Raw genomic sequence first — 14,773 nt, forward strand, 5'->3', positions numbered from 1 at the left:
AGGAAGGAACCCCTGCGTGTTCAAGAGTCCTGCTCCAACCGCAGGGGCATCGGTGCGTGCGCGTTGGATGCGTGTGGAAGTGTGTGTCGGGTGCGCGCGCGTGTGTGCGCGCGTGTGTGCGCGCCCTCGGAGCAGCAGGAGAGTTCGGCGGCGGCGGTGTCCGCGGGGAGAGGAAGTTTATAGCGGCGTGATTTGTCTCCTCTCCGTCCTCCGCGCGGGGTCGTCCTCCATGTCGCGGCAGGGGACCGGCGGATTAACGTTTCCCTGATGAGAATCAACCACCTGCGGAGAGGCGCTGCGATCGTGACCGCGACGGCGACGGCGGCGACCACCACCACCACCACCACGACCACGACCACGACGACGACGATGTCGAGTAAGAGCGCGGAGTGGCTGCAGGAGGAGCTGGAGTCCGCGGCCGGCGCGCTGCTGCTGCTGGACTGCAGGGCGCACGAGCTGTACGAGTCGTCGCACGTCGAGTCCGCCATCAACCTGGCCATCCCGGGCCTCATGCTGCGCCGGCTGAAGAAGGGCAACCTGCCCATCCGCTCCATCATCCCCAACAACGAGGACAAGGAGAAGTTCGTCCGGCGCTGCAAGACGGACGTGGTGGTGCTGTACGACGAGGCGACCTCGGAGCGCCAGGAGTCCGCGCTGGGCAGCTCCGTGCTGGGGCTGCTGCTGCAGAAGCTGCGGGACGACGGGTGCAAGGCGTTCTACCTGGAGGGTGAGAGACCCGCGCTCCTCCCGGCTGCTTCCTCACACTTTTTATTCTCTGACAACTCGTGTGTTCCCCCCCCCCCCCTCACTGATCTGAAGAACTGAGAGTGTCCCACTTCTGGAGGGTAAACATCCGCACGACGGTGTCGCTCGCACCTCGCAGCACATCTGGGCTCATCACATTCTTATTTCACACCCGGGTCTGGGACAAACACACTTTGCATTCAGCTCGTTGTTGAATAGTAGAATGTTGCCTGTACGCGTAAAAGCATCGTATCATCTCATTGCAGAAACGTGTGTGTGTGTATGTGTGTGTGTGTGTGTGTGTGTGTACGGCTATTTGATGGTCAAATGATGAATCCAAGCGTTTTATCTGCAGACCAAAGTTGATCATTGGACTGTACGTGTCGCGTGTGTTCGAATGAAGCCTCGCCGTTGTCACGGGACACGCGTGGCGACGCGCCTGTGTGGAGAGGGACGTCGTCGTGAACTTCGCCGTCGGACAGAAACACTCGGCGACAGTCTCGTGTCGACGCGGCGCTCAGATTCTGATTTATTATGAGCTGCAAGACACGTTGAGCAGCGTCTCGTCGCCTGGAGCCCAGGTCGAATATGTTCTCAATTAAACGCTGCGAAAGAAAAAAAAAAAAGAAAGAAAGAAAAAAGAAGCCCCCGCCATGTTGTGTAAGAGGCAGGCTGCTTCTTTTTTTCATGAATGAACAGGGAAACGACGTCTCACTCCTCGCAATTCTCCAGGACTGTGAATACACGGTGTTTATACACTAACACACACACACACGCGCGCGCGCGGCAGAGGCGGTGGTGGTGGTCGTCGTGGCTGTGATCGATTATTGAATATCATATCACAGGGATGTTTCACTCGCTGGTGTCACAGTCATCTCGGCTGCCATTCACAAAAAGTCCGCCGAGCCGCTGAGAGCCGCGGCAGAGTGGACTGTCTGTCCTGATCCTCCCGGGGGCTCGGCTGGTTTTTCTCAATGGAGCACATCTGTCCAGCCCGTGTGCCTATTCGCAATGACGTCAGCCTCGCGTTATGTTCATATAATCCGTCGCATCAACGTGTGATGTCAAGGTATGTTTAAAAAAAAAAAAAAAAAAAAAATACATGGCTGCCTGGGACAGAAGGTACGAGTTAATTCTAAGTGTGGAAAAACACAGATTTAATTTGCTCTCATCTTCACTTCTGCCTGCCTGTTTAGCATATGTCGTTAGAAAATGTATATATATATCTTTTCTTTGAAATAGAAGTTATACAACACATTTTACCACGATAAATTAATTTTCTAATGACATATGCTATTAAATAGGCAGGTATAGAAGTGAAGATGTTAAAATCGGTTTCATCCACACTCTTATTTCGTACGACGGTATTCATGGGCTATTGTGTTTTTTTTTAAATTACCATGACATCACCTATTTATGTGGTCGATGATATAAAAAGAATGTGATGTTGACGTCATTATGAAGTCCATTATTGCTCTTCTTTTCTTTGTTGTGGTCTCCATCCACAAGTTTAATTTCTTGTTTGTGGGGGTTCGCGGTCGACCACTTGTATCATTCAGGCTTGAACATTTGACCACATGCACACAAAGTAACATTCATGTTTGTATCTATGCACTGGACTCCTTTTTTTTAGACCACCCACTGATATGATTGTTCTTTTCCCTCTTCCTCCAGGGGGCTTCAACAAGTTCCAGTCCGAGTATCCGGAGCACTGTGAAACCAACCTGGACTGCTCCTGTCCCAGCAGCTCCCCGCCGGCCTCCGTCCTGGGCCTGGGAGGACTTCGCATCAGCTCCGACTGCTCCGACGGGGAGTCGGACCGCGAGCCGGGCAGCGCCACCGAGTCGGAGGGCAGCCCCCTCCCCAGCAACCAGCCGGCGTTCCCCGTCCAGATCCTGCCGTACCTTTACCTGGGCTGTGCCAAAGACTCCGCCAACCTGGATGTGCTCAGCAAGTACAATATCAAGTACATTCTCAACGTGACGCCCAACCTGCCCAACATGTTCGAGCACGAGGGCGACTTCAAGTACAAGCAGATCCCGATCTCCGATCACTGGAGCCAGAACCTCTCGCAGTTTTTCCCAGAGGCCATTTCCTTCATAGGTGAGTGAAGATGGAGGGTGCTCGGTTACCTTTAGAGTTACATCACATCCGTCTGTCAACAGCCGTATTTTCATTAACGATCAACCTGCTGATAGTTCAGCTTTGGTTCAGGGTTAAACTACAATTACTTTCCTTTTTATAGTTAATCAATTCATTGTTTATTTCACTGGTTCCCAACCTTAAAACAAAATATGTTGTACTTGAGATCCGTCATCATTACTTCTTTACCGGTTTAACCAAAGAGTTCTATCTAGTAATTTACAAGACAAACGCAAGGTATGTAGGGAAGTCTAAAAACACAAAACTGCTTTCTGCTTCTTTTAAACATCTCAAGACTCTGAAGCAAATCTTCACATTTCAGAAGCTGAAACCAGTGAATATGTCGGAATTTGTTTTTGCCTTGATAAATGATTTAAATGTCAAATTGATAAAAAAAAAAATTCGCTGTGACTTTAGAGGGGCAGTTAATGATTATTTTATATTGATTTACCATTTGGTCAAAAAATTTAAAAAAAATTAATGAAACATGCACATCACACTCGTGCAAAGGCTTCGCTCACGTCTTACAATTGCGTAATTTGTCATCCAGAAGGCAAAGACATTTCACTTTATTTCAGAGAGAACCAAGAAACCCAACAAATATTCACATGTGAGAAGTAGAAACGAGTGATTTTTTTTGTAAAAATGACATAAACAAGTATCAAAAATAGTCTTCATTTTCTGTTGGTCATTTGGGCGCAAGTTATGTGAGGTCGTGTCTACCTCCCTCGTTTACTCTGCCTATTTTAAATCAAGCACATTTCTTATTTACATAGAAAGTTATTAAAGTTCTGCTAAGCTGCACTTTGACAGTCCGCTGCCTTTATTCTGTTGTCACTGATAAAACATGTGAATCTAAAATCGCAAAATACAAAGCAAAGTCTTGAATAAGACATGCAAATGGATTTTTGGAGAATGAGGCCACACTGACGCCACGTGAGTTTCATCCCCGTTAAAGTTGCCTTCCCGTCCTCTGCAGCATCTCGTCCCATTTCCCATCATTCCCTCTGACTTAACTCCCCGGGAGTGAGTGAATTCCCTCTCTGATGAGTCAATGCCAAAGCTTTTATGTTTGTCTTAGATTGTCCAGACCCCTGACCTTTTTTTGCGGGGGTGGGGGAGTAATGTTTCTGCTTAGGTGCGAGGAAGTGTGACATATGCCAGAGCCAGAGGTCGTGGCAGATTGGGGTCATGCCGCTGTTAAACGGAGCTGCCTGACTGGCCGTAATGTGCAGGAATTACATCAGATCTTAGCAGCCAGGGTAATTATGGGTAACGCAGAGAAGCTCGGGCTCAAAAAAGAGACCCAGATGTGACCTTACGTCGCACTGCTGTAAACTACGGATTCCTTAAATATCTGAAATTATTGTCAGAGCATGTTTGTAATGTGGTAAGAATATGCAGAGGGAGGAGATTTGACATGGTCTGGTGATTTAGCAGCCTCACAAATGGAACGATCTTGTATGACTATGTATTTAAAGCACAAGTGAGGTGCTGTAAAGCTTAAACACTGTCAATTGCAAATTAACCACTGGTTACTTATTCGACTTCTGGGCCCCGTGTAGTTCGGTCGGAGTCTCCCGACGAGGATTTCTTTCTTTTTTGGCCTCTTTTTTTTTTTTTTTATTGCGGAAAGCGAGAAGACATCACATATAAATTTAATTTGGCTTCCGCTTGGCAGCCTGAGCTCGTGAGCCATCTGACCCCAATCCTGCAACAAGAGATGCAGGCCGAGAGAGTGAGGAGAGGCAGAGGGAGATAAAGGAGAGGATGAAAGAGAGCGAGAGGAGGAAGGAAGAAAGGAAAGGAGCACTTAACTCTCGCCCTAATGGCCTTTAGTGATGCAAGTGCAAGGGCTCGAAAAGGTGGATGGATGTAGCCTCTTAATAATGTAAGATGTTTTTCTTTTTATTCAGGTTTTTATACACAATGAGAGCTAGAGAGCAGAATGATGTACGACGTTCTGCTGTCATTGAGAAACCGTACCCTGGATTGTACTCGTAATATTATGTTTTGGTGGGGTTTTTTTTAAAGAAAGGGTTAGGGTTTTTGTACGCGTTGGAGCATGTGTGTGTTATATAATAGATCATGTTGAATTGATGGTAGGGCGATAATAGTTTTCTTCTTCATTGACTGTCTGTGGAACTGTCCCGCGATCAAATTACTTCAACTAAAACTAAAGATTATTATGTTCACCGCTGACTCAACGGCAAAATGTCTAAAAGACAATTTGTTCATTTTTTGTCGACTTGTTTGAGTTTGGTTTCATTGTGGACGATCACAGAACACAGTTCACAGCTTTACTGAGTTGACATATTTTCCAACTTGTGATTTCTACTGATGTCCGAATAATAATATGTAAGCGTGTGTTACTAATGATTATACTATGGAAAAGCTTAACCTCTGAAAGGGAGGCTTGAAATTTCAACCAGGGCAGATAAATTAGTCTTATTATGAACCGTACTTTAAATGATTTGTTTTATACATGTTAACATGGATGACGATGGCAATTAGGAGTTATTAATGATGTCAGTTAAGATTTGGATCAGAAAATCTGGTTGCGTCTGTCTCATTAGTAGTTTAAAGACTTATATAATAAAGAAACATGTTTTTTAACATGCTTTCCTTTTCTTCTATTCTCGTCCCGTCCCGTCCGTTCCTCCGTCTCGTCCTCAGACGAGGCGCGCTCGAAAAAGTGCGGCATCCTGGTCCACTGCCTGGCCGGGATCAGCCGCTCCGTCACCGTCACGGTGGCCTACCTGATGCAGAAGCTCAACCTGTCGCTCAACGACGCCTACGACTTCGTCAAGCGGAAGAAGTCGAACATTTCCCCCAACTTCAACTTCATGGGCCAGCTCCTGGACTTTGAGCGGACGCTGGGCCTCAACAGCCCCTGCGACAACCACTCGTCCTCGCCGACGCACGACCAGCTCTTCTTCACCACCCCGACCAATCACAATGTGTTTCAACTGGACACGCTGGAGTCCACATGAAAAAAATCAGACGGCGGACTGCCCCCCTGGTTCTTGAGGGGGGGGGGAGGGGGCGGGTCAAGATGTTGTTGTTACCGTGGTAACAAAGCGGCTGCACTGGAGCCAGCTTTACGCAGTCCAGTTTTAATGAATGTTTGAGCCTCCCGAGGCTCGTTGTCCGAGAGCTTGGCCACGGAGCAGCAGCGGAGGGACAGACCAGGTCACAGGCTCCACCTTAAAGGGGAAGGGAGTGTCTGTTTGCTTTTGAACCCAGAGTGAGGAACTGACACGCGGGTTTACAGCGGTGTCCTCCTCAGAGTTGACTGAATTTTGAGGAAGAGCTCTGATCGACTTCCTCTTGCAACAAAGAGGAGATTCGGAGACTTAACTGACTGAGAAATTGAGCGAAGGTCGACAGCTTCATACAAAGACGGGAGCACGGAACCATCCACAGCGCTCAATTTGTGAGACGACAGCGTCCTCCCTGTTTTTTCTGTCTCGGCCCTCGAGCTGAGCTGACTGGTGCCAAGTGGAGAGTATGGGATTTACTCATAGGAAATCTCGCTCTACTGAATGTAGAGTTTTTAAAAAACCAAGGAATTAACATACACACATGCACACATAAACACAAGTATGTATGTTTGTACTGTATGTACTGTATGTATGTTATCACGTACATTGCAGAAATTGTATGGGTGGTCCTTAACAAGTATGTCTATATGCATTTTTGTATATTTTTGTGTACATTTATGCACAAATCTATACGATATATAAATATTTACGCATAGAAATTTTTATCTTTGTCCCAAAAACAAAGTCATCCAATCCAAAAATTGGCTTAAGAGATTGTAAAACTAAAGAAAGGAGAGTGGCTGCGGCGAGGCCAACAAAGAAACGTTTGATATTCCTAGTTGTCTTCTTCTGGGGTTTTTTTTTTTGCTTTTAGGTTTGTTATGACCTAATGCAGTTTGCACAGTGGTGTAGCCATTGACTTGTTGGCACTTGGAGCCAGTGCTGGAAGCAGGCAGATAAAGAGACATTCAGAGGAGAGGTGGGGAGAGAGAGAGGAGAGGCCAGTCCCAGGCTGCGACAAGTCCAGGCAGCTGCACCGTGCAGTGGGGAGGGAGCAGGAGCAGGAGCAGGAGCTGGGCCCTGGGACGAGGACGAGGACGAGGACGGGGTTCAGGGTTCAGAGAGGAGTGTCGGGCTGGGACAGACAGTGGGTCAGACCAGACACACGGGTCAGGAATTGCCAGTTTCGTTGTGGCTGCGTAGGGGAAAAGATTTGACGTTGGTAAGCTTCTTTTTTTTCAAGTGCAAGTTCCCAGTCCCTACTTCCTTCCCCACATGACTGTTAATCCAGTTGCCTAAGTTGTTTTGATCATTTCAGTCATTTGTTGATTCGTCAGCAACTGAACTGTCAACTTCCTCGCTCATTTCGTCACGGCGCGTTGTCTCACTCGTATGTGTTTTGCCAAACTGGTTTCTAAACAGCCGCGACTCTTGTACTTTGAGGCAGGGACTTGAACGAGAGGCGACAGTTGTTCGTTGGAGATTCCGAGGTCGTCTTAACCTTTTTTCCGAGCAAAACTTTGGGCAGCTTATTTTAGCAACTCTGGGGCAAAGAAGTGCCTCAACGCTCTTGTATGACCTACATTGCAAACATCTTCTTGCCCGAGAGGGACTTGTTTGTTTTGTTGTCGTGTCTTAGGTTCCTTTTAGGCCCCAGATAGATGCCAAAACAGGGATCGTAGGACAAGGGACGTGATTGTAACTCGGTTTCTGTGACGCGATTGCGGTGTCGTGGACTCGGACAGGCCTCAGCTACAGACTGCACTTATCTACTCAATAGCTTCACGTCCCTTCACTGTATCGGAGGAAATGGAAGGGGAGACGCTTCTGCAAGGGGATCACCTATTGCATCAGAGGAAATTCCATCAGAGTTGATTCACCCTTAAGCCTTGCGTATATTTTCTATGAAATACACACAAGATCATAAAGGATGGACGATGCTTGGCCAGGTTGTAAGAGGAATGCGGAGGACTGGTTTTTTTAACTGCTGCTGCTGCTGAACATGTTCGGCACACAGCATGTGGTCAAGGAGTTTTCTGGGCCCCCGTCCAAATTAGTAGCACTTAAACAATGTATCAGATATTTTTGAAATATGGCTGCGGTGATTTAAAATAAAAAAGAAATCCATCTGCTGCATTAATTGGCTTTTTGAATGTAGATTTCCTCTTTTGGGTGGACCGACACTGCAGCTCATGGCTTTATGACGATGTCTGTAGGTACACCTGGACTCATGCAAAAACATTTTCATATCCTTTTCCTAAATCTTTACTTTTTCCCACGAGGTTTGCTCGTACAAGTGCAAAAACGTACGAAACCTCCAGCCGCTCACGACGAGGTTCCCTTTTGGACGTTGTGATTGTGAATTAGCAGAATCAAAAAAAGAAGCAAATAACCATATAAGACTACCTGTCTCGCTCCATTTATTGGCAAGTGTCATTCACAAAAATGTCATTGTGATTAAAAAAAAACAGGGCAGAAGGTCACGCTGAGGACCTTGCTGTCAGACCGAAACATATCAGTTGCTAAGGGCAACCAAAGGAAACCAAAAATAAGAAGTAGGGTACTACTACGTTTGTCTACACTTTCAACGTCGATGTGATATGAAGTTAGATGCCAAAAAATAACATCTCACTAAAGCAAAGTGGCTCCTGATTGGGGGGCGGAGGACAACCACGAGGCTACAGGTGATGTTCACTGCCACGTGGAACAGTGGATTTACAGCATTAAGATGCTGAGGCAGCTATCACACTCATGCCAGTCAAAGCAAAAAAAACAACAAAAAAAATCCTGTAGTCAAGTGTTAAAGTCAGTCTGGAACATATATAATCCTTGAATTCATAAAGAAATATAAGTCAAAAATGTTTCTCTGTCTGTGGAGAAAGACGGACTGTAGGTGACTCCGCTTGTGAATTCCGTTTGTATTGAAAACAGTGGTGAATGTGAAAAGTTAGATTAGCCGTGTGCATTTCCATAAAACCTCAGTGGGACAGGTGCTGGATTAAAAACAAAAAAAAAACCTGAAGAAAATTTGCAACACAAGGCGTAAACACTGGATTTTCAGCTCCTTGTATTGATTATTACTGATGTTTTCATTAATTACAGGTGGTCTTCAGGCCTGTCGTTGCTTCTAAATCCAACTCTTCTCTCTAAAATTACTCACACGTTACTTACAGATGTGATTGTACTCGTGGTTTTTTGCATGAGGCCCAGTGTTTAATTGCAAACTACGGAAATTGAGTCTCAAAGTGGAAATGTGGACGGGGTCGGAGCAGAAACACAGAAGGGGGTTTGAGAGGGAACAGCAGTTGAATCTGAACAGGGTTGGTTTGAGCTGGCCTTATATAATCTTTCTAACTTCTTTCTAATGCTGACTGTTCAATACTCTTTGTATCTCACTTTAGAAGAAAAGAAAAAAACCATTGTGTGAAATAAATTGTCTGTTTTCTGTTATTTGAATCAGAACATGGTAATAATTGACAGCAAGCTGTCTTTTTTTTTATTTTTATTTTTACCGGTGACGGGTCACAAAATGTCGTCTTTGTTACTCTGCAATATATCAAAAAAAAACTTTTTTGCAGTATTTTGTAGATCCAAGACCTCAAAATTTTTTAAATTCTTCTTCTCTTCTTTTGTACTATATATATAAATATATATCTCCTGTATGATTATACAAGCTCCAGCTTGAATATGGCTTGTGGACTGAAGTAACATTTTACCTGGGGTGTCCAAAAACGTAGGGCCGGTGTGCCCAGTACCAACCTGAAAGAGACCCTCATTGACACGCACACACACACACACACACACACACACACACACACACACACACACACACACACACACACACACACACACACACACACACACACACACACACACACACACACACACACACACACACACACACACACACACACAGCCAGAGCTGTGGTTCAGCATGCCCGTTATCTTTCACAATAGACAATTACACCACCTGGCTTAAATAATTACAAGGTCTTTTTCTGTCTTGTTTTGATATAATGTGCTCTATGCTATTCCTGTGGCCTTTCAATATATAATAATAAGTTATATATATGTTATGAATTTATATGCAAAAGTTCCTCTCTTATTATTGCATCAGAGATGAAAATAATACTACCATGCTTGAATGGACTTCCCTCATCTGGAGTCAAATCCCACTCACAATAAGAAAAGAAAAAAACCCCGCTGAGGACTTGATCACTTGCACCCTAGGATTGAAAAACGAACATGGTTGATTTCAAGCTGCTTTCTTGAGTTTTTTGTGTCTTTGTAACATTGAAAGAGAAATCAAGTCTTTCTTTTTTTTTCTTCTCTGTTTGTAAATTTGCCAGATCACGGGAACGGCAGTTTCTGTGTCCTTAAACTTGTAGCTACACCTTGGTAAGAATGTGCTCGGGAGAGAAAGACGTGACCGAGCAAAGAGCAGGGGAGCGGCGTAAAAACATAAAGTGAAAGAAAAAGTGAATGATTTAAAAATGTTACCTCAGTGAGGAATTTTTCAGGGATTTTTTTGACAATGCATCTTGCATCGTGTTACAGCTTCAGACACATGTTGAATAGCTGTTTTGTATTGTGCTGTAAGCAATTTACAAAAAAAAGATGCAATCTGTCTGTGTATTAAACAAGGGCCGCGTTCACCGCGGCAGTGTCACCTTTCTGTCTTCTGAAGGAAATACAACTGACCCTATGTATTGTACAGTATATGGAAACAACACAAGACATGTTTATACCGCAAATAAATATTGAAATATTTTTTTCTTTAACACCTGTTTTCAGCCAATTTCAGTCAATGAAAAACACTTTTGCTACACAAAACTTTGCATATCTGGATCTGACACTGACCTTATTCCGGTCGATTGCTGGGAAATTGTTTTGACATAAATATGACAAATACATACGTATTCAACTGGTATCAATGTCTAGCATTGGTTAGTAAATTATAAATACATTATAGTATATTAGAAGTGATAATATGCAGTTTGTAATGTTATAATAATGGAAAAGGTAAAGTGATAGCATTATCTGTTTTAGACATGACGGAAACGAAACCTTATATTTTCCGTTTTGCTTTGCCTGAGACTTCCCCTTGTTTTCTTCCACAATCACACGCGCGCACACACGCATGAAGAGTCTTCTTTGTCTGGTTGCGTCTTTGCTGTGGTTACAAAGGTTTCTGACAGCAACATATTGTATTGCTTAAACTGAAACCCAGCCACTTCCCTTCACGTGTGTGTGTGTGTGTGTGTGTGTGTGTGTGTGTGTGTGTGTGTGTGTGTGTGTGTGTGTGTGTGTGTGTGTGTGTGTGTGTGTGTGTGTGTGTGTGTGTGTGTGTGTGTGTGTGTGTGTGTGTGTGTGTGTGTGTGTGTGTGTGTGTGTGTGTGTGTTGCCATGAAAGAAAATCCCCCCTAAACCACTTTGATCTCAATCTAACGCTCTTTATGGTACACAGTTAGAAGAGAAGATTGATTTAGCTCATGTTTGTACTTTAAATATGAAGCTACAGCCATAGACCGCACGTAGACACCGGCTCCGGAAAAATGAAGCCAATGCGGAAGAAGTCTGTAGAAGTCTATGAGAAAATGACCCTACTTCTCAACCTGATTTATTGTTTCATTATTCAGTATGAAATAATCAAACAAGAGCTTTGCAGGTACCGGTACGAACCTTGACACAGAATCAGATGAGCTGTTCCCGGTAGTTAAGCCGTAAGGCTTCAACATCCGGCTACATGTTAAGCGCGCAGCACCGTCTTCTCTTTTAGCTCTTGGAAAGAGAGTGAAAAGGGAACATTTCTATTGTCATCGGGGCGTGACGTGTCCATGTCTATACCCCGACAGTGGAATTCAAGTTCCACTGCGGAGAAGCACTTTCAATAAGTCACCCCTCTCCGACAAACGCTGGTCCTCCGCCTGACACCTGTGTGTCCATCAAGTGCGCTCCTACATAACCTCTCCTGTCACTTCCATCTTCTCAACGGGTGGTTAATAATGACACGCGTGCAAATGAGAGGCAACGGTGAGGGAGAGAGAGTGGGAATCGGTGAAGTGAAGGAGCGAGACGAAGGGGTTGATATGAGAAGGAAAGAAAAACAGCACCGTGAGCTGAGCTGAGCCGAGCCGGCTATAAATATCTCCCCGTCTCCTCCGGTATTGTTCTAGCTTCTCATCCCTCCTTCCCCATTGGCTCTCCATCCTGTTTTTGGCCCCACCCTTTTCTGGGTTCCAGGAAAGCGAAAGGCTTCTCACGCGCAAACCATAATCGTGATAGCACAGGTATCGGGGAAATGTTTCCCGCTCGAACTTGAAGTGATCAAAGCCGAGAGTTTATCCAGAGCTGAGACGATGATGACATTACACAAAACGGGTAACTGCAGTGACAATGTCCCGGAGTCACCACACAGGATTTAAAAAAAAAAAAGAGACACGATACAACTGACGCTGGTGAGTGAGTGAAACCGCATCAACCAAACGCCGTCCGTTCAGGAATGTGTTTCACTTCCACCAGTTGTCGCAGACAGAATCCATGGGGGCGGGGGGTGAATGAAGGGTCACGTCAGGAAGAGAAAACTGCAGGTGCCAACACGCCCTGTGTCTGCATGTAGGTATAATACATGAGTGCCGGCTGCCGCTCTATTCCCCTGAATGCAGCGCCGGCATATTTCCGCAAAGGCTCCATATGCCTCCGTCTTCTTTGTAATGACATTTTTTCCTTGTGATCTCTGTCTGTTTGATCAGACATGACATTCTCGCCGATTTTTGACCCCTGCCACCTGCCGTCACGACATCGACAGACAGAGGGGCCCGGGCCTGCCGAATTTTCATGAAAAGCTCTGCTGTTGCTGTCTTGCCTTCATTGGTTGAAGTAGTGGCAGTGAAACGCTGCCATGGCGGCGGCTGCTGCTGCTGCCGCTGCTGCCGCTGCAGCACTCAGGCCAACACTGTTCTCCCACGGCGAGCGATACTGTACTGATACACTGGACTCTCTCTCTCTCTCTCTCCCTCCGCTCACAGTTACATAAAGAGCCAGTGCAGCACTCTCTCTCCAGCAATGCTCCACTTCAAGAGCACGATAAGAGGCGACCTGGGAGCGGGTAGTGGGGGGGGGGGGGGGGGGGGGGGGGAGGGAGGACGGGGGGGAGCAGCGGGCGAGGGCGGGAGGGAAAAAAATGACGGAGATACTTCATGTCCTGTCACGTTGAGATCCACATACCTGGGGAATGGAAACTGGAAAAGAGAAGGTGACGAGGAAGCAGACGGATGTTTCCCTCGTTTCTCTGATCGACGTGCCGTGTTGTGATCGTCACGTCTTCACCATCATCTTGCATTACGGCCATTGCCGTGTTTGGTTTTTGTCTGTTTATTGTTAGATTCATCGGCGCTGCCCTCCCTTTCTCATGTTGAAGCACCTTCAGGTCTTCGTCAGAGGGTTTTGAAGCGGCAACTCTCATCAGCAAATATGCTCCACGTGTTCTCCGTTGCTGTAACGTACAGTAGCGTATGTGGCCTCTCCGCTGTGTCGATCAGGGCCGACACAGATCAGACAATAATGTGACAGAATCTATGGTGCACCTGTCAAACAAAACAACATTATCTACCACATGCATTACAAGACTTTTGTTGGTTCACATGTCATGTGTATTTACGCTCGTCTATCCTCATGAAACACAAATAAAAGCCATGGAGTTGATAGTAAGCAAAAGAATGAAATCATGGAGGGAGAGGGAAAAGGGAATGCAAATCAAAGAGGCAACGGGCATAAAAGCGAAAAACAACATCATTTTGGTTCCTGAACGTATTAAAAAAATGGTTCCTTTTTTTGTCACTTGAAAGTTTTTTGGCATTTGCTGAAAAGCCTGAAGCGTTTCTCAGGGGAACAGTCTCACTACGTCTCTGCAGGTGAAAACAAAGTGCTGCCAGGTGTGTTTCCTGGCTGGTGCCTCCAACACTGAAATGGTCTCGGCCTCGGGTTTAGTAAGTTAAACGCCAAACTGTGTGCGAGGGAAAGAGTCTTCTCTCTGAGCGCAACAAACCGCTTCGCCTGTCTGCTTGAAAGTTTTGAAAAGCAAGTTTGCGAGATCTGTCTGTTTGAATCACAGAATTTGAAGACCTCACAGCCAACGACTTGACAGCTCTAATGGAGTATTCACACCAAATGCACAGCAAAACAATGAAAAAACATTCCTACTAATTTAAATCAAAAGTTATGTACATTTTTCTACGAACAAGTCCTTTGATTTTTCAACCCAAAAAGTCACTTGCGCCATTCTGCATAGCAGCTCCTGTCTGCAGCGACCCAGGGGCGTGTCAGTGGTAGTAGCAGAAGTAAACAGGAGGAGTGAGAGGTCCTGTTTTCAGTGTAAAATCTTTGAGTTTTTCAACTAGTCGTCAACACAGCGTCTGATTGGTACAAGTCTGTAACCAAGCCTCTGATTGGTCAAGTGGATCTAAAATGAATGGCTAGAAGTCCGCTAACAATAGCAGTAGCCTTTTACGTCATGAAAAACGGAATAAAAATGATCATCAGAGTTATTCAATGTTGGATTTATCATCAGGGAAAGACACTGAAGTTCCAGGCCGCACTACAAATCTTCTGAAAGGGCCGCGATCGCAGGGAAGCCCTGACTGCAACGGAGCAGGTGAAGTGTCCCGTCAAAACAAACCGTAAGTTGCTGGCATCAACTGATATGATGTAACGAGGACTTTTATAACATGACGCATTTTCTGTCGCATGCGGCACGATCGGGCTGGTTGTGTTGTTCAGTCGGTCCGGTGTGAGTGCAGTTGGTGGTGTGGTGGGTTTGTCTGCTTCTGTAAGGGCGCGGGGTC

The 14,773-nt window shown here is 45.6% G+C and overlaps 1 protein-coding gene across 1 annotated transcript; it reads left to right on the plus strand.

Moving 5' to 3' along the window:
- On the plus strand, window positions 1–10,711 carry dusp7 (dual specificity phosphatase 7). The gene is made up of 3 exons (XM_035631808.2): window positions 1–727; window positions 2,419–2,847; window positions 5,563–10,711. The coding sequence occupies exons 1-3, from the start codon at window positions 268–270 to the stop codon at window positions 5,877–5,879; spliced, it is 1,206 nt and encodes a 401-aa protein (XP_035487701.2). The 5' UTR covers window positions 1–267; the 3' UTR covers window positions 5,880–10,711.
- The last annotated feature ends 4,062 nt before the right edge of the window (window positions 10,712–14,773 follow it).

This window comes from Scophthalmus maximus, chromosome 6 (assembly GCF_022379125.1).
Source record: "Scophthalmus maximus strain ysfricsl-2021 chromosome 6, ASM2237912v1, whole genome shotgun sequence".
Taxonomy (NCBI): Eukaryota; Metazoa; Chordata; class Actinopteri; order Pleuronectiformes; family Scophthalmidae; genus Scophthalmus; species Scophthalmus maximus.

Excerpts from the sequence above, each read along its gene's own strand:
- dusp7 (XM_035631808.2), top strand. The coding sequence starts at position 268 with ATGAGAATCAACCACCTGCGGAGAGGCGCTGCGATCGTGACCGCGACG. Across the intron at positions 728-2,418 it reads CAAGGCGTTCTACCTGGAGG|GGGGCTTCAACAAGTTCCAG; the intron begins GTGAGAGACCCG and ends CTCTTCCTCCAG. Across the intron at positions 2,848-5,562 it reads AGAGGCCATTTCCTTCATAG|ACGAGGCGCGCTCGAAAAAG; the intron begins GTGAGTGAAGAT and ends TCTCGTCCTCAG.